Source organism: Telmatherina bonti, assembly GCF_933228915.1.
Source record: "Telmatherina bonti genome assembly, chromosome: 10".
NCBI lineage: Eukaryota > Metazoa > Chordata > Actinopteri > Atheriniformes > Telmatherinidae > Telmatherina > Telmatherina bonti.
This window is the reverse complement of record NC_136628.1, coordinates 21,208,818-21,230,884: the sequence shown is the minus strand read 5'-3', so window position 1 is coordinate 21,230,884 and position 22,067 is coordinate 21,208,818. Positions and strand designations below refer to the sequence as shown.

General features: G+C 39.9%; 1 protein-coding gene across 1 annotated transcript in view; it reads right to left on the bottom strand.

The window, feature by feature from the left end:
- The window catches only part of tiam1a (TIAM Rac1 associated GEF 1a), a gene marked incomplete at both ends in the record, with an annotated part of 35,375 nt that extends 15,290 nt beyond the window's left edge, over positions 1-20,085 (bottom strand). Inside the window, 14 exons of the mRNA XM_079247388.1 lie at positions 702-914; positions 4,119-4,205; positions 4,468-4,549; positions 5,440-5,544; positions 6,391-6,561; positions 10,516-10,590; positions 10,779-10,925; positions 13,769-13,954; positions 15,380-15,604; positions 16,110-16,282; positions 16,850-17,072; positions 17,179-17,445; positions 18,495-18,781; positions 19,434-20,085. Of these exons, the coding sequence (XP_079103514.1) occupies positions 702-914; positions 4,119-4,205; positions 4,468-4,549; positions 5,440-5,544; positions 6,391-6,561; positions 10,516-10,590; positions 10,779-10,925; positions 13,769-13,954; positions 15,380-15,604; positions 16,110-16,282; positions 16,850-17,072; positions 17,179-17,445; positions 18,495-18,781; positions 19,434-20,085 (2,893 nt within the window). The remainder of the gene's footprint in view (positions 1-701; positions 915-4,118; positions 4,206-4,467; positions 4,550-5,439; positions 5,545-6,390; positions 6,562-10,515; positions 10,591-10,778; positions 10,926-13,768; positions 13,955-15,379; positions 15,605-16,109; positions 16,283-16,849; positions 17,073-17,178; positions 17,446-18,494; positions 18,782-19,433) is intronic.
- Positions 20,086-22,067: the final 1,982 nt, after the last annotated feature.

Below are 22,067 nucleotides of genomic sequence, written 5' to 3'. Positions count from 1 at the left end.
CTGTCTGTGTTCTCTAATTTAAAGTCTCCTCTGTGTTGAAGAACTCTTACACACCAGCCTTTTCCTAAGCATGACATCATAAGTGACCTCCATCTGGCTACTGAAGTGTTTTACTCCCCATCTGACCCTCCCCATATGGTACATCCTCAGCAATGACAGTTCTACACTGCTGAAAGATTCATATTAATATTCATACTGCTCTGAATCCCTGTATAAACAAAGCCAGTTTGTCAGCTTTTGCATTACCGAACCTTGTTTCTAAGGAATACAAATAGTGCCCTTGCAGAAAGAAAAAAAGCAGGTCAGAGGAAGGCTGGCAGCTGCCTGCAGGTTAGTTATCAGACAGCATTCATGCATAATTAGCAGACCACCCATTTTGCCCCCTGGGATAGTGACATATCTTGCTTTCATATCCTACCACTATATAAGGTTGGAGGTTTTAAATGTGGATGATTGTATGCAAACACCCTGTATGAAAAACTCATTATACAACTTAAGATTTCACCTTCCCAAGCTTAAAACTAAATCAAAAAGAACGAGAACAAAGTATGTATGTATGTATATATATATATATATATATATATTTAGATATATATAATTACTTATACATTCTCTAAATAAAACCCTGCTATTATTTTAAAAAAAAGGAAAAGGCCATTTAAAGTCGCAAATCTTTTTTTATTATGGAAACAAACCCTTACCTTGGCTTTGGGAAAAGATGTCAGTGGTTGGGTCTTGCTCCCCTTCAGATCGCCGGGGTGGGAGGGTGCACAGCACCTGTGGGTCCAGCTCGGGCTGGGTGCTGACACTCAAGGTAAGCATATGGTTTACAAACGCAGCCCTCATATCATCCATTTGGAGGTCAGATGCAGGCTTGCCATTGAGAAACAGAATCTCATCCCCTGCCTTCAAACCTGATGGAGAATTAAAAAAAAAAAAAAAGAAAAAAAAAGAAACGGGGGAAAAATGCAACATTAAACTTGTACAAGACAACAAAACAACAGCAACTTTCTTCTTGAAAGAGGTTTGATTTTGGGGAGAAATACTATTCACCAGATATGATTAAAAACATGTTTTGGGGCTTTTGTAAGGGGGGGAAAGCACTCAAAAAGTCCCAGGTTTATTCCCTGAGGTTATAACCCAACAACAAAACACTATCCAACATTGTGGTACAACTCCTTGACCATCAGCTGGGCTGTGACCCAGGGAGAAGTGATGTTGAGTGGCAGAGGAGGCATTTGCAGCTTAAATGAAAGGGAGAGCATTTGCCAGTGGAGAGAGGCTTTGCCAAAACAAGAAGCATGAATCTTGCAGGTAAAATTTATCATAAAAATTAAAAAACTAGAAAAGCACTCGAAGAGCACAAACCTCTGCAAAGAACCACAGTTTTCCCCATATTGTGACATGCATATTAAATATTGGCCCTACATTTATTGTATCCAAATTAGCATTTTTCTCTATCTTTTTTTTGCCTGTCTTTTTTTTTTTTTATCCTGTTCCCTTTTTTTCTTACTACAAGTTCTCTCGTAGATATTGGCTGAACTGCTTTTACAGTCCTCCCCTGACCAATCATGAAGTTCTCATCGGGCCATGAAGTCAGATGTTTACCTGAAAACCGACTGATTTATTTGTTCCACCCATGTGATTAAAATCTCACAGATTTTAATCAAGCCATCAGATCTGGGCGGATCATCTGGCTGATGCCCTAGCTCAGGGGTGTCCAAAGTCGGTCCTCGAGGGCCGCTGTCCTGCAGGTTTCCCATGTATTCCTGTTCAAACACATCTAGCTTCCACTAAATGGATCAAACAGCCAATGACGTGCACAACTGATTAAGCTCTACTACTAATTCATTTGAATCAGGTGTGTCTGAGCAGGGATACATAGAAAACCTGCAGGATTATGGCCCTCGAGGACCGGAGCTGGACACCTCTGCTAGCTGATCGAGTGCTTTCAATTGAATAAAAATCCACCCACTTGGCTTGCCACTATAGCTTTACTGCTTGTAGATGTTGCAGACCCAGTAGCTATCTTAATAGGCTAATGTGTAAAAAATGATCCACACAAACAAAATTTGAGTACAGCAACTTCTCAACAGCAGCTCTGAGACTAATCAGACATGTTGGGACTCTAATGTGTTCCAGTACATTAAAAATGCATCCTTCCATACTTGCTTGCTTGAGGCAAATACTGATCTAACAAGACTGGATGGAAAGTGGGAGGGAGAGTGCAACGTCTGTCTATTTCTGTCCTGTCGTGTCAACTGATATATTTTTCATATGGTAGTGTACATAAAAAGGAGCCCATTAACTTCACTGACACACAGCTTTAGCTTGCAGTTTTCCCTTTTTCCCCTCCCCTTGGCCACCTGTGCCCGGCTCTGTTAATTGAGAATTAGTACACAATCAGCTAACTCTGCCAATTAAACCTGACTTGCTGTGACAGCTGTTAATAGGACCAGGTGGCAATCTCACCTGCCCCCAGTGAAGAATTAGCCATCACAAAGGGAATTTGAACCCAATAATGTAACCACAACTGGTCATGAATGTGTCCACCAACTTCTCTTACAATTTCATTCATCTCTAGAGTTATAGTAACAGCAGACCCACATTCAGTAAATGCTACCATAAACTGATACATGAAAACCAACCACATCATTGGTGTACACACAAGGGACACGTTTAGCCATAAGTTATGACCTAGTTGTCTGGGATGTGAAATGTCAGTTGGAGCAGTCTTTATAGAGATAAACCCTCTGGCCATGTACTGCTGCGTGTGCCGGTCTATGTGTGATTGTGTGCAATTGGGGGGGAGGGAGGAACAGAAATTACATTGAGAACAGACCCTTTGGGGTTCCTTGTCTACTGCTGTACACTGTACGATTTCTTTCAATAACTATTTATTGTCACAACAGTTAAATGCCCCACATGCATACATGCACTGGTTTATTACAATGTCCATGAGAATCTATTTACAAAATACCTGTCATGCTAATGGCTCAAGAATTCTGTGATGCAGCAAAATATAGTAATATTGCAGGAAGACTGGTTATGTTAGCTGGATGTCACAAGCTTTTTCTCCCCCTACAGAGGTAGATCGTCAGTTCAGCTATACCCTCTGGCTGCTGGCAGCCTGCTAAGCTAGCAGCTTTTAGATTGCTAATACACTGGAGGCCACAATCTCACACTTGAGTAACCTTGGTCTGACCCTGGGGCATAGTAGTGGTCCGTTTTATTTTCTATACATTAGTGCTGTGGCTACTGAGCAACTGCATGTTTCTCCAACCCATTAGGTCTCTCTGCCTTTGTTAAAAGATAGGGACCAGTGGGTGGGGGATGATCTTGAGACCCAGTTACTCAAAGCAGACAAAGGGAAAGACAGGAAAGGCACAAATTCACAGCACTCGTGCTCTCTTACTTATTTATATAGAAATATTTATGCTATACTATATTATATCTATATATTTATATATTTATACTTATTTTATAGAAACTGTGTGCATTTAAGACAGAAGCCATAAATCATCTCGTTGACAATGTTGGTATGCTGCTGATTTATTACCCTTTTTTTTTTTTATTAAGCAGTTGTTGGATTATTTTACACACTGATAGTTTATATCCTGACAAAAAATGGCCTCTCTATGAGCCCAATTTCTATGCCAGCAATGACTACCTTTTCAAATCCTTACAACTGGTGTGCCAAAATACTGAGTCGTGGAATTTTAATGAAAACACTGATTCACATTTTGGTACATGCACACTTCTGACACACCCTGCCCTGATATACTGTGCTTCCATTCCAACCTGCAGGAATTCAGCTATGTTTACTTAGTAGATGGTGTGATCCAACCACACAAAGATGCCCTGATAAGAAGCCACATGGAATCAGGTGTTTCTTAGGAATTTAAGATTGACTATGTCATAGTTTATATCAGTTTGAAGAAAAAATACCTGTATTGTGTTTGCATGTCGTATGTTGCTAAAGCCCCATTATTAAATTATTTTATGGATTTATTCTTTTATCTCTAAATATCAGCTTTTGGTATTACTATTAGACAGCATTACACACTTCAGAATTTCTTGTTAATTAAAAAAAAAAGGAAAAAGAATGAAATATGTACCTTTAGCTGACGCCAGTCCTCCTGTTTTCACCTCAGTAATATGAAGTTGCTGCACTCCCTCCTCATCTATAACCGCCACGGAAAAACCTATAGGCATAGATGATTGACACAGTGAGATTCACATGTTAATTATTTTTGACCTCTTTAGAATATATCTGCTTGACAGTATGCACTGCTGCCGCTTAAATAAAAAGCAATTAGATCCACTTAAGAACACAAGTGTACTCAGTAGGTCCTCCACTTTCAGTCATTATCAAAGCATGACTCAATAAATTCCATTAAGAAATCAATTTGAAACAGAATTTTAAAGTGTGTCAGGAACTGAGACTATTGTCACACTCAGTCATACCGTATCCAATGGTGCAGGACTCGGCTTTGTCAAACCGGATCACCTTGGTAGCTTTGGGGCAAATCTCAATCTCTTTGTAGAGCTGTAAAGACATACAGAAAAATGTGTTTTTAATTAGAAAAAGAAAATGGATGGAGAGCATTGTTGTGAAAGGAGTAAGGTCAAGGCCATCCTATTACTCTTAATAAGATCTAAGCCTTGACCTTGACAGCAGGCAGGAGTGTAAATACAGCAGTGTGTGAAACAACACACAGGACGGATGTCTACTGAATGAATTAGCTTTTACTGTGGAAAAATAATCTAATGTCATGCACTGGGAATGAAAGAGAGGAGATGAGTTCCTGATTAAAACAGGAAGATAAGAGCTCTTGAAGAAAAGCGTGAGTTATGTTACACTTTGAGAAAAGGGTCATCATGTCACCTATCGTAACACCACAAAGAGAATTCATTTTAGTGTTTACTGTGGTTGAATAATCTGGCTCTGATAAGGTCTTTTTGGAAAGGGGGATTGTTTATATGAACAAGAAAAGACTGTTATACATACACGTACACAAAAGAAATGGGTTTTTGACAGTGCATACAACACACTTGGAGTACTGTTTTGAATAATTTATGGCATATGCTATACTAGAAATTTAGCATCTTTGGGACTTTGTGTGCATTGCAAACCAAATCAGCAACCAAGTCATAAAACATGTACGTGTTCGCATTCATGACTGCTGATAAGGCAACAATAATCAATTAATAATAGAAAATAAAAAAACAAACAGGGCATGGTTTCCAAGCTTAACATGCAATACAGCAAAAAGAAAACTCTAAATGATAAATACAGTTAAATGACTGTACAATACATTTAAATATTCCCTGAATAGCCCGAAATAGTCTCAACACAGTTATAGACTTGACATGGGTAATTACTACTCATTACAGTCCAAGCACCATGCTACAGTAAGATAATGTGCATTTCCTTACCAGATCAGAAATGTCCTCTTCAAATTTTGGAACATAATAAAGCATTTGGTTGTCAACACACACCTTCACACGTAGGTAGTGGCCAGAAGGATCAATGTTTTGAGCCTGTGGGCAAAAAAGACACAAAAGCAATGAGAAAAAGTTAATATTTTATTGGAAAAAACTGCTAAATCACACACCTGTACACAATCTATTCTTTCACAATAATATACATGTGCTCACTCTAAATATCTGGATGTTTCTCTCTCTCTTTTTTTTAAGCTATCCGTTTTTTTGTTTCAATAAAGAGCTAGTTTACATTTTAAAGTCATCAATTATTATCTTCCACTTTTCCTTTGTAGCTCAATGCCTCCTGTGAAACTAAAATAAAGTTCTATGAAAAAGAAATCAACACATTCAAGAAATTCACATATTTTTAAATCAAAGTAACATGCAGGTCCTAAAGTACTACGAAAAGCATTAGAAGGTACCATTTTGCAGTATTTTATACACTTATGTCCAAAATAATTTAATTTTTTGTGCAACAGTCTGAATTACAATTAGGATTCCTGTCCTCTAGTTGTCAGCACCCAGCAAAAACACAAACATTTTGATATCATTGTACAGATTCTCCTGGTATTGTAAACTCTACAACAGAGCTAAGATTGATTTTATGACATTGCATATGTTAGATTTAGCTGTTGATATTATTTGCACTCTCATTAGCTTTACGGCTTCCAGTCTTAGTGGATTTGTCTGTGCAGATTAACAGAGAGTAAAGTTATGTGGCAGCACTCAATAATAATAAAGAAATTAAAAAGTTTTTGTCACTTCAACTGGTTGAAAGGGTTGATTTTGTCTAGTCTGTTCTTACCACTTTTGTACACTGTGTAGAAAGCAATATGCAACTTCAAGAAACAAGTATGTAGGTATTAAACACTGTTTAATAATATGACCCTTGCAATACTCTACCTTGCAGATGTTGTGTAGGATTTCTAGCGTTGTCTCGCCAGGCTGTACGATCGCCAGGACAGGCTGATTGTTTGGCAGACACACCCAGGAGGGTTTTAAGGAATCAGGAACCCAAATATCACTCTCAACATTTTGTTGTGGAAGACTTTTTACAGAGTCCTCAGGGTTTTTCTGAAAATTCAACACACACAGACACATAAACAAGATAAGTTATGCTGTGTTAAAACAGAAAGAATAAATAGAGAACAGACATAATATAAAATTATTATTATAATCTGTAAATCTTTAAATGCTAAAGTAGATGGGGGAAGAAACAACTGTATATCGGCTCAAATAATGGCAAACTTTAAGCAAATGTTACATTTTTTTAATTAATAAGACCAACGGGGTGGAAGATGATGGCGGCCTGTAAGCATCTGGAAATTTGATGATAAAACTAAATTCTTCAGTGTTGATCAGAGCTTCTTGATGCCTCTATGTTATCTGAATGTGCTTGCATTTTCATTGGTGTTCTGTTAAAATCACATACAACCTTTAAATCCATCAGTCTACCCATCCCCAACAATCTTGCCACCATGTCAGCCTTTTCTGTCTCTTCAGTTTGACCTCTCACTGTCTGTAACTTGTCTCCTATCAAGTAACAGCATCCACAATTTTCTTTCATTCTCCTATCACAGCCACCCTCCATTAATCACCGCCTCTCCTTCTGTTGCCCTTTCCCCTATCTGTGCATCACCCCATCAGCTCCCTCCTTCCCATCTTTGGTATATGCCATCCAATCTGCTGACAGTTAACAATCAGGCTCCCTGGATCCTGGTGAAATTAACTTACACTTATCTGAGTGTGTGTGTGTGTGTGTGTGTGTGTGTGTGTGTGTGTGTGTGTGTGTGTGTGTGTGTGTGTGTGTGTGTGTGTGTGTGTGTGTAAATACTTGTATAACAGAAAAAGTCAAAAATTTGAATAAGCAAGCCATATTTAACAGTACAGTTGGTCTTTATAAGCACATAGACACACAAGCAAAATACAGATAATAGAAAAAGACATGTCTCCTCAGATAGACAACAGACTGGGGGTCCTGTAACCAGTACCTCCCCCAACTCCCTGAACTCCCAGCCCTGTTCGGCACCATCTGGCTTCCCTCCTGGCCTATCTAGGATTCCTCTGCTGGGGGGGACTAAAGGGGTTTAGGGAGGCATATTAAACTCTCCTGTCCTTTCATTCCCTCTTATACCGACAACCAAATCCCCGGAAACTGAGATGAGTCTATCAGATGTGTTCCTTTGTGGCAAATGTTGCAGAGATTTTTCACTGTTTAATTGTAAATCTTTGTCTGTAATGCAACATTTCCAGCTCTGTTTCCTATTACTTCTTATGAATTTCTTTACAGCTTCCCCAAACCCTACCAGCTGAGGTTGGGCGTGGGTGGAAGGAAACTGAGCTCTCATTCTGCCACTGGGGGCCTTTGCAGCTAGAATGGGTTATTGCTGCAGCTCCCCTCTCTCTGCAAGGTTCAGTCAGAGGCCTGACTATTCTCTCCCACATCTTTGCTGCCTTTTAATCAGTTTTCATGAAACATGTAGCTTTAATACTTGCCCTTGTGATGTCCGTGTGTAATTGGACACAAGATTTTATAGTTATCACTGTCTGTGATAAGACAGTGAATTACAACAGTCCTATGCTGACCTGGGGTTATCTAGTTTTCATTTTAAGACATTATTCCTCATTTGCAATGCATTTGCAACTGCGGTCAATACAATGGACACAAGAGAGCACAGATGGTGTGGAACTGCCAGACCCTTTGGTAGCTAATGTCTGCATAATTTCTTGAAACATCAGAAAGCTAATGATCTGCAAATATCAAATCGAATTTGCCTCAGTAGGATTGGCAGACAGGAATATCCTCCAGCTGATAGGCCATGTGATGCTGATAGAATTAAAATTGCCCGGGGCAAATGAAGAAAGAAGTGGAAATCTGTCAAGAATGATGTGGTAGTGTTGTTTGATGAGCTGAAAAAAATACTGTCCAGACAAACAAAAAGAGGAGGGGCATAAAGCTCAAAATGTGCTGAATAGCATGGGAGAAACAGCAACAGAAGATGAAAAGGACTATTGATGCACTACGAATAAACTTAATTTTAAAGTTTCATAAGTCTGCAAATTTCTCCAATTACTTGTCATGGAAGAGTGAAGGGAATGTCAAAAAACATTAAAGCAAGGACTCTTAAATGACCTTAAAAATGTTCACTGGCACAGAAGGTTGTAAGCATTTTTTGCCTCCCCTAGATAACCCACCAAATGAAGAGCAAGAGTGCCAAAAGAATCTGACTGACTGGCCTCAGGGTCTGAAGAAGCTACTATCCTATTATACAAGTACAAAGATCCATCAGATGCTCCAGTGATCTTTTTCGGGGTTTACAAGAAGCCGAACAATGACAAGTAATTAGCCTGCAGCTACAAGAGCTCTGGTTCTGTGTAGTGAATGCCAAACAAAATAAGAGAAAAAGAGAGAAAAGAGACTGATGAGCTTTGTGCTTTGCTTCTGGAAGGTTACTGTTTAGAGATAAACATTCACTGTATCAACTTCGGCCTTTTTGTTCTGATTTTGGCTGCAGCATTAGAAACAACAAAAAGAAAGAGGGACTAATCGTGACCTACTCTATATTACAGTAACTATGGACTTTAATATAAAACTGTTAAAGGGGTGCTATTATGGTATTTCAAGTTTTCTGAGCTTTCTACAGTGTTACAGTGTTGAATCCTCATCAGACATGTGAACGGCACTGTTTTTTATCACCTAAACGCATGTTTGAGTTTGAGTTTGAGTTCCAGCACTCTCTCCGTTCGGTTTCCATTGCGACGGAAAATGCATCGTTTTAGAGAGTTCTACTTCGAAATCCTTGTGATGTCCCGGGGGATAAGATTCGGTGATTGGTTACCTTCTACTGGTTAACAAGGACATGTACAAATACATCGTGAAAAACGTCGGATAAAGTTATTTCGAACGATGGCTGGTGAGTTTACCAAAGAGAGACATCCTGCTGCATTTGTTGCTGTGGGTTGCTGTTTTCCACTTCGTTTTCAGGGTCTGATTCAGGTTCGAACATGTAGGGCTGTATGCTATGTGTTGACATTGTATTTTGTTTTTTTATTGAGTTCATATTAGCCTAATCCTTCTGTTTATGAGATGTTACAATGACGGCGAAAGCAGTTGCGTTGCCTGTTCTCGATGTAGTGCAGTGACAGCTGACCAATCTAAAAACCGCGGTTGTTCTACGTTCTTCTTACTTGAAGCCGGAGATGGTAGCTGTCAATCAAAAGGACACGCCCCTAAATTTGCCAGACTTGGTGATTAAATTACTTTAAAACGGGCAAGTTAGAAAAAAATTCACTCCTCCCACAGTTGTCATGAAGGTAAACCTGACATATAAAGCGAAAATGGATTTTTGAACCAGGCTGTAAACATGTTTATTTCTGCCGTGAAGTTGGCCTTTTTAACATGGGAGTCTATGGGGATTTGCTCTGTTTTGCAGCCAACCCCTAGTGGATAAAGGGGGAACTGCAGTTTTATGCACTTCCACATAGGCTTCACTTTTAACCGCTGGAGGTTGCTGCCTGCTTATATCTGGCGGGAAGTGGGGCTTATGCGGGAGAGTCTCAATCCACTCGTTTTGCCCACAGGCTGATCTGACAGCCTCCGGAGAGGGTCGGTCTGAAGTAAATAAAGCGATTTGTGACAATAACTCAATCAATCCCAGCCCTTCTGGGCTCAGAAATAAACTAAATTAGTCTGAAATGCACATAATAGTTCCACTTTAAAGACATGCAAAGTTTCTGGAGTAATTATCTTTCACCCACGGCTTCAAAAAACATGAACCTCCTTCTCGCTTTCATTAAACCCCTCAAATGAGCATTAACACCCTTTGCTCCTCAAACTCTCCTCAAACTGCAGCTCTCCTGGTTTCAGCTCCTCACTCTGAACTCCAATAACTCCAAATAATCTTTAAACAACTAAGGTAAGGAACATCTTGTGACCATTCAGCACCTTTGATAAATGAGTCATAACTGGCCTGAGTGTAAAGGGGGATTTTTCTTGTAATGCACTAATGGTTTTTAAAATTGGCTTACAGATTTTTCACTGGCAGAGTCTTCAAACATGCGCTCCAAGGGTTTTCTCGAAGGCTCCATCCCATCAACAAACACCTATGAGCACAAAGAGCAAAATAAGTGATAGACAGTGATTCCACCTATGAAATGAATGCAAATAAACAAAAGTGTTTAAGAGTTTCTGTAGCTCCTCTAGGTAATTGTTGCAAATATCTTGTGACTAAAATGAATCATCACCAAAATCCAATTTGCAATTTTGAGTCACTTGTGAACTGGATCAAAACCTGGTTAACTGAAGGATGTCCTTTAGTCTTCTTCTTGGAGACTGTGTCTAGACCCCAAAGGGAGGAGAAACGGCTGCACCGTTTACTGAAGGTACGCGGTAAAGCCTGGTTCCGTCTCCTGGTGCTGCTTTCAGCCCGGGCGGACACCTGCAAGATTGATGTTCACAAAAAAGATGGGATTACGCCTACATATTCCTAAATGTGTAACTTAATTACAATTCACAAAAACTCTTCATAGAGAAGTTATTCAAAATTCCACTTTATCTTGTCTTCCTTTTCATTTGTACTCAGCGTCTCAGTTTTTTTTTCAAAACAGCAATAAACACATTTTCAGAGATGGTGCATAGTAAATGCTTTCAGCTTCCCATCTTGATTCACTGACCTACTACAAGAGCTCAGACAAACATCTCCTGGCAGTTCTGGGTTATTTCACACACTGTTGGACTATGAGCCGTCTATATTCACTATATACTTGCCCAGTACACACTTGGGTGTGTGCATACACAATGTTCATACTGTCTGTTCATCAGTCAATGCTCATAAGATGCACACACTTCAAATATAACATCAGACTGTTTCTAGGACATTTCTTACATAAGCTGCATGTATAAGGGTCTTTTACTGCCTGGTTCACTGCATTTTTTTAACCATTGCTAATAGCAACCCGATGAACAGAAGGCATTTATGTTCTACAGAAATTAAAATAGAATAATCAGTTCCTATTATGTGAGAGTAAAACCAGCCAGGAGTTCAGGAAGTGGAGAGTTAACTTTTCACTCTAGGCAAAATGAATAAGTTCATTTTAATTTCTTTATGTCATAAATTAGTTTCCAGGCTCCTTTCTTTATTCATTCATTCATGTTAATTTAAATAATTGTTTATGCAAGTGGCAAATTTTAATTACGCAACACAATAGATTGACTGTGGGAATAATTCAAATCAAAATATGAGAGACAAAAAAAAAAAGATGATAAGGTGGGAATAATGAAAGAATAAAAACAAAAAGACAGATAAGGAAAAGGCAGGAGAGACTGAAGGAGACAGACACAGACAAAGGAAGTGAGAGTGTAAGCAGTAAGAGGAAAGTTGGGGGGTTGGGGGTGGGAAGGGTGCAGTGAGTGTTAAGCCTGTTTGTGGGAAAGTGCCTCAGGGATGGCAGCTTACTAAAAGAGTTTGTATTGATTCACCAATCACAAAATAACACTGTTGATGTCTGATGTTGAGTGTGTGTGTGCGAGAGAGAAAGTTAGAATATGTTTGATAAATCCAGTGGCCTGGATAACTGCAATATTTCTGCACTGCATTCCCTTTACTTTGCTTGTCTGGGTGATGTCTGGCAGAGCATGTAGTTGCGTGATACTCAACAGCATATACATTATACATGCATTAAAACATTAAAACAAATTGTCTTTGCCTGGACCTCTAAGGCCACAATCCAGCAGGTTTACCATGTATCTGCTCCAACACACCTGACTCAGATGAATCAGTTATGCAGAGAACATCATTGTCTGTTGGATCTATTTAAAGTAAACCATGTGTGTTGGAACAGGGATACATTAAACCTGCAGGACAGCGGCCTTCAAAGACCGACTTTGGACATCCCTGGCTTAAAGACCTATTTCTGTGGTATCAAACACCGAAAAGTACATCTTTCCAGTTCATTCTGCAGATGCTTGACCAGACTTATTTCCGGGCACATTTTGCAGTGTGACAAAGCACAAAACATACTGAGAGAAGCAACTGCCATTGGAGAATAGAGCTCCCATCAAGGAGAGTGGGTGGTTTGCAGCACTGTCAGCAAGTGCATACATGGTGACAGCAACAAGGATTCCCAGCAGAGCATTGTCTGGACTCATCATTGTGCCTCCACGGGCTAACTCACATAGTGATCCCGATGATGTCTCTATAGCAGTTAAACAACCTGCAAACACTCAGTCAATCAAACATTACAAGCATAAGCAGTTTTGGGACCAGACTAGAGTAATTGCTTCTAGTCATAGGCCACAGGTTCCCATAATCCCGTTCTTTGTTGGAGGTTGTCCTTCCTTGGGTTGTTGTTTCTGTGTACTACTTGATGTTTACTTGGAACAGATGTCCACTGTGATAAAAAACATCCCTGTTACACGCTTCACTCCTCAGTTTATTGCACTGATCAGTCTCAATCATTCCATGAATAACGTTGTTTCATTCTGTACATTCTTAACACACTTCAGACACCAGTGAACGTGGTGTGAAGCACAGACCTCGTTCCTTGGCTTTCAGCCACTAGGTAAAGTTGTCAACAGCACAGACAAAAGTTCAAATCAGAAGAATGTTGATTTAATTTCATCTCAAGCTTTCAGGTAAGTTTCAGAGAAAATGCCTGGAATGTAGCCTTGTGAGGACTGTGTGTAAACTGTACTGTTACCTAACTTTTGACAGGCAACACTGATGTAAGGAAAAAGAGGCAATAACAAGTCCTCCCAGGGAGAACTTTTTTGTTTTCTAAATATGTAAAGGAACTATTTTTGTTTTCTTATACTTGAGTTTATAATTCTGAGTCACAGTTTATACTTTTAAACCATCAAAATAACTTGTCAAATGAGGCTGCAATAGAAATTGACATTCATTTCTGTAACAAATCCAAGCACTAAGAATAAAAACAGCACAATCTATTCAGCAATGGTGTGTTTTAACCAAAGGTTAAATGCTGTATATCAGTTTGAGCATTACGTAGGCAAGCAGAAATTCTTGCTTTTTGTAGGCGTATGTGACAAGACGTTAGCTGTCGCATAAACACACCCACTCTCCAAGCTGGGCTGTTATTGAGGGCCGACATTTGGGAACCTCTCACGCAATGCCTACTGGAACATGCAGAGGCATGTGACGCAGAGTTGGAGTTTCACTAAATTGCTGTTCTGCTAGTTAGGGAAGCACTTTAATGGATGATGAGAAAAAAAAATAATGACTGAATGAATGTGAATGAGTTTTTTTTTTTTTTTTTATCATACCAATGCATGGAAGGAAGAAACAGAGAAAATGCCCAAGCGACCCATGGCCAGTTTGGTGGGACGTGAAGCAAAACCCAAAAGGCGTTTGGGATTTGGAGGTTCGCCACCCTGCAGGCTGGCCAAGTAGCAGCGACAGCGGAAGAGATCGATGTGGAACCGCTCCAAGTTCTGCTCCCACAAAAAGATCTAACAGTGGGAAAGAATGAAGAGTAAAAGGTGAAAGGGATTTATTTATGATTATGCAACATAAGCTAACTTAAATCCCTCCAGATACTTGTACATATGCAAACCGCAATAGAAATTAAGAAAAACAAAGAGTAAGCAACTTGTACAAAGGTTCACTTGGTGTTACATAGTTGTTTGGTTGTTGTGGGAGGGGTGAGACGTGGGAGTGCTGAAGCTCCTGTGGAGAGGTATTACTCACCCTCACAACCCCCACCAGTTTCCGACCTGCTGTGTTATGCACAGAACATCCAAGAGTGTGCCGTGGGAGGCGGAACAAAAGGACACACACATACACTCGAAGCAGACTTAATTGCGCTGATACACCTGATTGTCCTACAGCTTCATACAAAATTACAAAACTCTTTTTTTCCCCTTTTATTCTATTTAATCCAACACAAGTCTTAAACTTTGCATTTGTTGTAAACTTAATTAATAAGTTTATGTGAATCCACAACTGATGTTGAAAGACATCAGATATAATAAATAATTATTCATTTTTTGTGTTTTTATTATCCAGTGGTTGCATAAAGGGCAGTAAAAGTGTGTGTCTGGCTTTTTTAAATGACACTTGAAAAGTTGACATCGTCGACTTCCTGGTGCTTTTTTATGAAATATATTATTCTCTGAAATTAAATCGAATGCTACAAAGATGTGAAGACAGACTTGCTTAGATAAGAAAGATTATTTTTAATGATCATATTCCCAGGCTTTTTTTTGCAATGTTTACATGTGATGCCGCTTTGATATTCAGCAGCATCCCCAGACATGCATGGGATAAGAGGAAAGCTTTGTTTCAGCGAAAGTGAACAGAATTGATCCGGTGTTGAAAATCTTGCTGGGACTCTCGAGAACAGCTATTAAAACAGAAAAAATAGAAGGATTAGGGAGGGATCTTAGGTTTACCTTCCTGCTAATGTAGGCTTTGCATGTGTTTCCACATGTGTTTTGGATATTCTACATTATGCTGCACTTGCATGTGTTTATAAATGAGCACCAGTTGGGATATTTGAAAGCATCTGTGATTGGACTTGCTTCTCAGGAACATTTTGTCTCAATGACGCTACCCAGTCGAGATGACTTAGTGCCAAGATTTTAGTGAGTGAGAGCATGATTGCACTTCAATGTGCAAAGATATGTATTGGCAAAGCCCCTTAGGTGTTTTCACACTTTTAAGTATAGCTTGTAACATGAGATCACAAATCTGGTTCACATCAACATATCATGGATGCTAAGTTTTACTCATGGTTGATGACTTAAAAAAATAAATAAATGAAAAAACTTTTTAAACCTGAACTTGTTCTTTTAAGAAATTGCGTTATTTGTTTTTTCCTATGTTACTTAGGATTTGACTTGTTTTAGATATTGCTACAACTCAAGGCTACTTACCTGCTCGAGTATGGTCTTTCTTTTCTTGCCATCAGTGACGGTGGACAGTTGCATGTCTCCCATTTTCTTCATTTTCTCATCCATGTCAATCTTTTGCTCCAACTTGCGGATCTCGGTTCGCAACAGGCGCACTGTATCTTCCCTGTGGTGATGTCGAGCAAGAGCAGCGGCGCATGCAGAGTGGATCGCCGTGATCCAGTTCTCTAGCTCAGTTTGGCCTGATGTCTAATGAGAGCAGGAAAAAGGGAAGGCAAATGAAGACATATCAAATACAGTATGGAATGAAGAAACTGACAGCTAAAAGAATTGAAGCCCGATTCCCAATATCAACTTAATGGATGAGGCAGTCGGTGTCACCATAACCCCATCATCATTTTATTAATTACTTTCCATTACACAGACTGCATGTCTTTGAGAAGAGCTGTCAGGAATATAAATATATTCATTCAAACACACACAATGGTCACTGCAGTGGCTCATTGTCACAGTATGACAGCATGGCCTTTAAAACATGTCCAACATAAAGCAAACACACAGACATAGGACCATCGTATCCCCCACATATGGCTAAAGGTCATGTGTTTGTGGCATACACCCAAACACACACACACAAACCCCCAAGGAGAACACCATCCATTTCTGTCTCCTTGGTTTTGTGACGCTAACATGTTGGACAGAAAGAAAAAGAGGGGCGATGTCACATGGATGCTTGCAATTCCAATGTTTTCACCTGGAAGAGGAAGGCGTCCCCCAATGAGTTGCTGAGGCAGAAGACAAAATCTTTCTTGGGATGTTCGGGTACAGCTTGGACAATGCTGTTCTCCACCCACAAGGCATGCTTAGCAACACTGTTTTGGTCGATGGCTGAGCGACCATCTGATTCATAAAGGAAAAGGGTGCAGCCTTGACAAACACAGAAAAGGACAATTCAAAAGATCAGCCACAAAACAGAATAATTTATTATTGAGTTTGTAAATATGTTTGAAAAAAAAGAATAATTAATGTGAATGCTCAATGTTGGTTACAAGCACAAACATAAAACATGAGGTCAGGAAGGTGGATAGAAACAGTGAATACAAACAGGATTGCAGCTGCTGATACTGTATCTTATGCATTTCAAGAGGACCAGATTGGATTAGACACAGATCCTGGCGTAAAATTAAATTGTGATGAGGAAAAGCAGAAGTAATGTACAGCCACAGAGAGAAGTGTGAGCGAGAACAGTCAGGGTGACAGCCAAGGGCATGGACTGTGTTTATTCTGATGTGATTACAGTCTAAAAGAAAGAACCGTGTGGGAGATTAATCAAGCTGGGGTGAGGTGCGATGCTTTTCTGAATGTGACATTACAGATGCAGGTCATTGTTTGTATTGTGTTGTTTTCCATCACAAAACTTGCAAAGAATTTTAGACAGGGAGCACTATGCTAGGAAATTACTTGAACATAAAAAAGATTAAGCATGTGGAGCACCTTTCAGAGACACCCAATAATGTTTCCATTTGCGCTTCGTTGCAGGTTCCACCTTCTTGTTTTTCTTATGAACCAGGAAGTTCTTCACAGCCAGAGCCCCAGTTTTTCTGACTGTGCCTTGTGTACAGGCAATCCCAGTGTCAGATGGATATACACTGCTCAGCGTGCCGCTACTCTGCTCATCGCTTACAGCTGAGCCTGCCTCCTCTCGGCCCCGATTTGTCTGATGGGAGAGTGATTAAGAGATTAACAAATCGGAAACATAGAGAATTTACCAGAAATACTTTGATTTAAAAGAAATGCCCACATTAGGGAAAAAAGTAACCAACCCAGACCTGACTGTCCAGTTCTTTCCGGAAATTTTCATACACTCCTCCCCTGCTTCCTTCACCCCCTCTTCCTTCTCCACCACCAGCGCTGCTGCTCCCACTGTCGCTCCCATTAAAAACACTGCTCTCAGTGGCTGAGTACACTGAGAAAGAGGCAGACATGGCTTTACACCGCCGGGAAACCAGGTCTCCGTCTATGTCTGTGGCAACACCGTCAATCCCGCTGTCGCCATATTCACTTCCCTCACCCAGGACACCAGAGATGTCCTGTAAAACAACAAAACAAAGGAACAGCTGAAAGCAGATGCTGCATAAACAGGAGACATAGTCTAAATGCAAACTAGTGACATAATGCAGCTCTCTGACTGACCTGAATAACTCATATGACAGTCTACATGATACAAGGAGTGAGTTTTCTCAAATCAATCAGTCTAAGCTCCACAAGAGCTTTCAAAGCTAGCATCTGTGTGCAAACAGAGTGCAAGTTGTTTAGAGGCCCGAGTACATCAAATCTGCAATTCTTTTTCAATGCATTCCCAATAAAAGAAAGCGATCCACTTTTATCAAGAGGTTTTCCATCCTTTCACCAAAGAGGGTCTCCCTCTGTTCCTTTCCCTCCTTGTTTTGCTGTGTTGTTTGGTCTATTTATATCTAACAACCGCTTCTGCCTAGCTAGATGAATTTATAATAAGCACTTAGGCTGATCTGCTCTCTAAGGGTGCTTGTGGGTTGTGGGAATGAGATGGACAGAAGGCTTGGTTTACTGTTTTCGTACTCTCATATTTGTTTGTTTTTTTCTTTTTTTTAAGTGCCTAGCAGAAGAATAAAAACAAATACATTTACTGTTGTATTTATCACACTTCTTCTTCTACTCTAAGTTAATCAGCTTTAGAGATGATAAGAAAAGCTCTTAAATGATGCTTGAAATGTCTTTGCTGTGTAGTTATGTGTGAAGAGTGTGAGTGGGAAAAGAAGCCCACTGCATGAGTTTGTGTGATCCCTTTCCTAAATAGAAAAAAAAATTGCTTGAATGTGAAAACATGCAGCATGCTCACAGATATCTGCAGGAAATAACGCTGGTTGTCAACAACATGTTAATTACTGGACTGACTGCTGTTCCCTGTGATGTGTGAACCCTCTGAACTTCCTGGACACTACTGGTAAACAAAGAGCTCTATCATTCTGTTTATTTCAGAAAAGAGAGACAGAAAGGGAAAGTACTAATTCATGTTACAAAGGCAGTCTTTTACCCTGATCAGTGTTTTTTTTTTCCTGCTTTATATATTTATACATATATTTGTAAAAATTGATCAAACCTGAGTAGTTTGTGCACGTCGACCCTGGAAGGCAGGGCACGGTGCAGCAGGGATCCCCATCCCCGATAAGCCTTCAGATAGGCAGTGAGAGCGTCGACAGGGGAGCGTGAATGCTCCGTACCCGCCACTGTCCTCCTCAGTTGGAGACATCAACGCGTCCTCCCCTTCTCCATCTCCATTGCACTCTTCTTCTCTGCTGTTTTTAACATAGCGACTCCTCTGCCCCCGGAGGCCAGGACTCTGCTGGCTGCACAGATGGTCCAGAGACGATGCCCTTTCAGCTGAGCCTGGAACATACACAGGTGGCTATTGTGGGGCAGTGTGCGTATTTCTGTGTATATGAATGAATAAGGTGATTAAGTGTAGTAAAGTTCTGATGACTGCCAGGCTTTTTGGCATATTTAACCTTCTCTTTTAGTTTCTGTGTCCTTTGAATTTGTATGATTTTTTGCCATTGATTGCTGATCTATAGGTGTGCATGTGTCTGCAGAGAAGCAATGCACTATTTTTGAGCTACTTGACCCCTTATGGCAGCACGAAAAAACTGAACTCTGACAGCTCCTGCACAAGTTAAACTCACAAACCTGTGATTAAGTGAGCTGCTACACGTGATGAATGGCAAACAACCTTCATTCACCAAGTTTTCATTTGTACCTGCCATGTGAGAGCCTGCAATTTCTTTCTGCCTCCTTCAACATCTAAGTAAAATCAAATAAAATAAACGCTCATACTCATGTGTGCACATTTATTAACTATTTTAACAACATTGTTCTTTTATGAAATCCAGGAACTTTTTTTTTAGAATTATTTTTCTGTGAATGAGGATTTAACGTCCAGACAAGCAGTTGAAGCTACAATGAAAATTCATTTACAGAGCAGTTAACTGAATAAGAAACTTTTATGTGTTGGTCAAAAAATGCATGTGTTTACCATCCTCACCTGCACCGCCTCTGGGGCATGGGAACTGCTCCTCCTCCTCCTCTTCCTCTTCTCCATCGATCATCTCCTCAGTGCTGGTTAGATGCTCCTGGCTGAGGTCAGACAGAGAGAACTCCAGACTATCTTCTCTCCACATGTCTGCTGACTTTGACCTTTTCTTTTTGAAATTCCCTTCCTCTCTGGAGGTTTCAGTCATTCGTTGGAGGTATCTTTCCTCCCCAAGATCATCTCCCTCCCCATCTCCCATTGAATCCTCTCCTCCATCCTGAGCAACAATATCTGCTTCTGAGTTTTCAGGAGTAGGTGTTGCCAAGGGGTCCTCATCATGCTGAAAGGACTCTGGCCTCATTGTCATAGCGACACGTTGCGTCCAGTGTGGGTTGATACCAAACTCTCCCAGCTCATCTGCTGCATTGAAAAGTTCCAGCCCATTCTCTGCCAAGGATTGTGGGATGCTTGGGGTACTAGAGGAGCGAGTTGAGGTTTCAGAGTTCCTGTGTTCTTGTTTTACTTTTGAGGAGTGCCTTGGGCGGCGGGTGACCAGCTGCTTGTTGGAGAGGTGAATTGAGCGGGATGTGTGCTTACGGGAAACATGTCCTCTTCCATCACCATAGAAACCACTGTCTCCATTCTGACTCTCCACGTTTCCCATGATTTAGCTGTGGAGCAAAGAAGAACTCTTTGTGAGGCAATGTCACAATCCTCCTTAATTCAATCTGATTAATCATAAAGTTAGAAATTAACAAACACACTTGAAGTGATCGCCATCATATCTGTGATGCAAATGCAAGTTTGTACTTTTCTACTGTACCTGAATGCGCAATTGGCATTTTACATGAGTCATGTTTATATTTGTTTTGCTCATAATTCTAAACTATTAGTTTATAATCTCATCATAAATGTCATTGACAATATTTGTTGAAAAATAAAAGGTTGAAGATGTAGGAATGCTAAAACTGATAAATGCTTAAGGTGCAGAAAACTCATCCCTCATACATCAACTTATACATCAGATTTTTGTATTTGTACTGGACTGGAATACCAGTGTGTTAAACTGTTTCTTTCAAATAAAAATAAAAAAAGAAAGAGGAAAAATATAACTCTTTAGGACAGAGGAGGGTGATAAAAAGAAGCTCTATTGAGTTTAAAAGCAGATAGATGGTTTAATAAGATTCGGTCGCTTTCTAATTAACATGGACGTGTTGAAGCTGGTTTTGCAGTTTCACTGTGAATGCTTTGCATACTGAACTGTCATGCAAATAAGACCAGAGATCACATAGCCACATGTCAGCCAAAACCTCTGTGGCAGTTTTTAGATCACTTTAATGTTCCTTCATGGAGCACGCAGAGTAGCACAAGGAAAGAGATATTTATTAAAAATGAATTTGTTGGATAAACACAGGCGTTTATAATGTCTTAAGTTTTAAGTTCAAGTCTTAATCACTAATGTCCAATATTTGGGTAATTTAAGTCTTCTGTAGTGCATTTGTTATCAAAGACATTCATAAAATGCCTCCAGGTTGGTAGGTGCATCACCAGGAGCACTTTCACTCTGTTTAATTTTAAACACTCTTGGCCATAATTACAAGATTTGAAACGATCAAGGAAATCACTTTGTAGAAATCAGTTTCTGTCAGCTATGTGGTCTCACCAACCTCTTTAACTAAATGCTTTTTATTATTCAAGCGCAGGGAACTGCTTAGTCAACTGCTGTCAGATCAGTTTGTCCTCTGTGAATCATGCATCATCAAAATGCACACCATCAGCTTCTTAGCATGGGGACCGACGTAAAATCTGAATAACAAGCCTTTTTTCCTGCATTGAAATTGAGGACGTACTAAACATATCTACATAGCGTTGTGTCAAATTTGAAAAAACAAATATTAAAAATAAACCAAAAGTACCTGCAGTTATCCGTTGTTGAGCAGCTGCATCACCATCTTCCCCTCATCGGCATGACTTCATCTTCCACTGATCTCATGTTCCACACAGATATAGGCTGGTGTCAGAGTACCTTTGGTGAAATAACAAGAGAAGTGTTTCAGTGGGGCTCCCACAGCTTCACAGAGCAGAAAACAGAAGTCCAGAAGAAGCTAATTCAGATGGACAAGGTGTATTGCATAGAGAACTACAGACAGTGTAGTCATTGTTGGACAATAAAACATGCAAAAAAACCAAGACATGAACACACATATTATCAGGAACAAAGCAGCATGGTATATCCTGACAGTCACTGCCCACCCAAAACTAGGCAGACATGCACAGGCATGTGCACAAGACATTTTGGGGAAACACCCCTTGTCTCGCTGCAGACAAAGAAACAATGGCACAAATACACACTGTTGGTAAAAATGAAAGAAGATGAAAGAAGCTCTGGAGTATTTACTGCTTAGGAGTCAATTAAACAATCCTTGCAAACACAACCACATTTTCTCTAATACTAGCCCTGAACCACTTAGGATAGACCAAGGTCTCCATAACATTCTATGTACTTCACAGTGTGAAGGTTTACCTGGATAATCTTGTGTATTTGTGTACACATTTCCAGTGAAAATGCAGATTAAAATTTTGTTGTTTTTACTCAGAACATGGCAAATCTTGTTTATGATCCTGTTTAGTCTGTACAAGGAATCA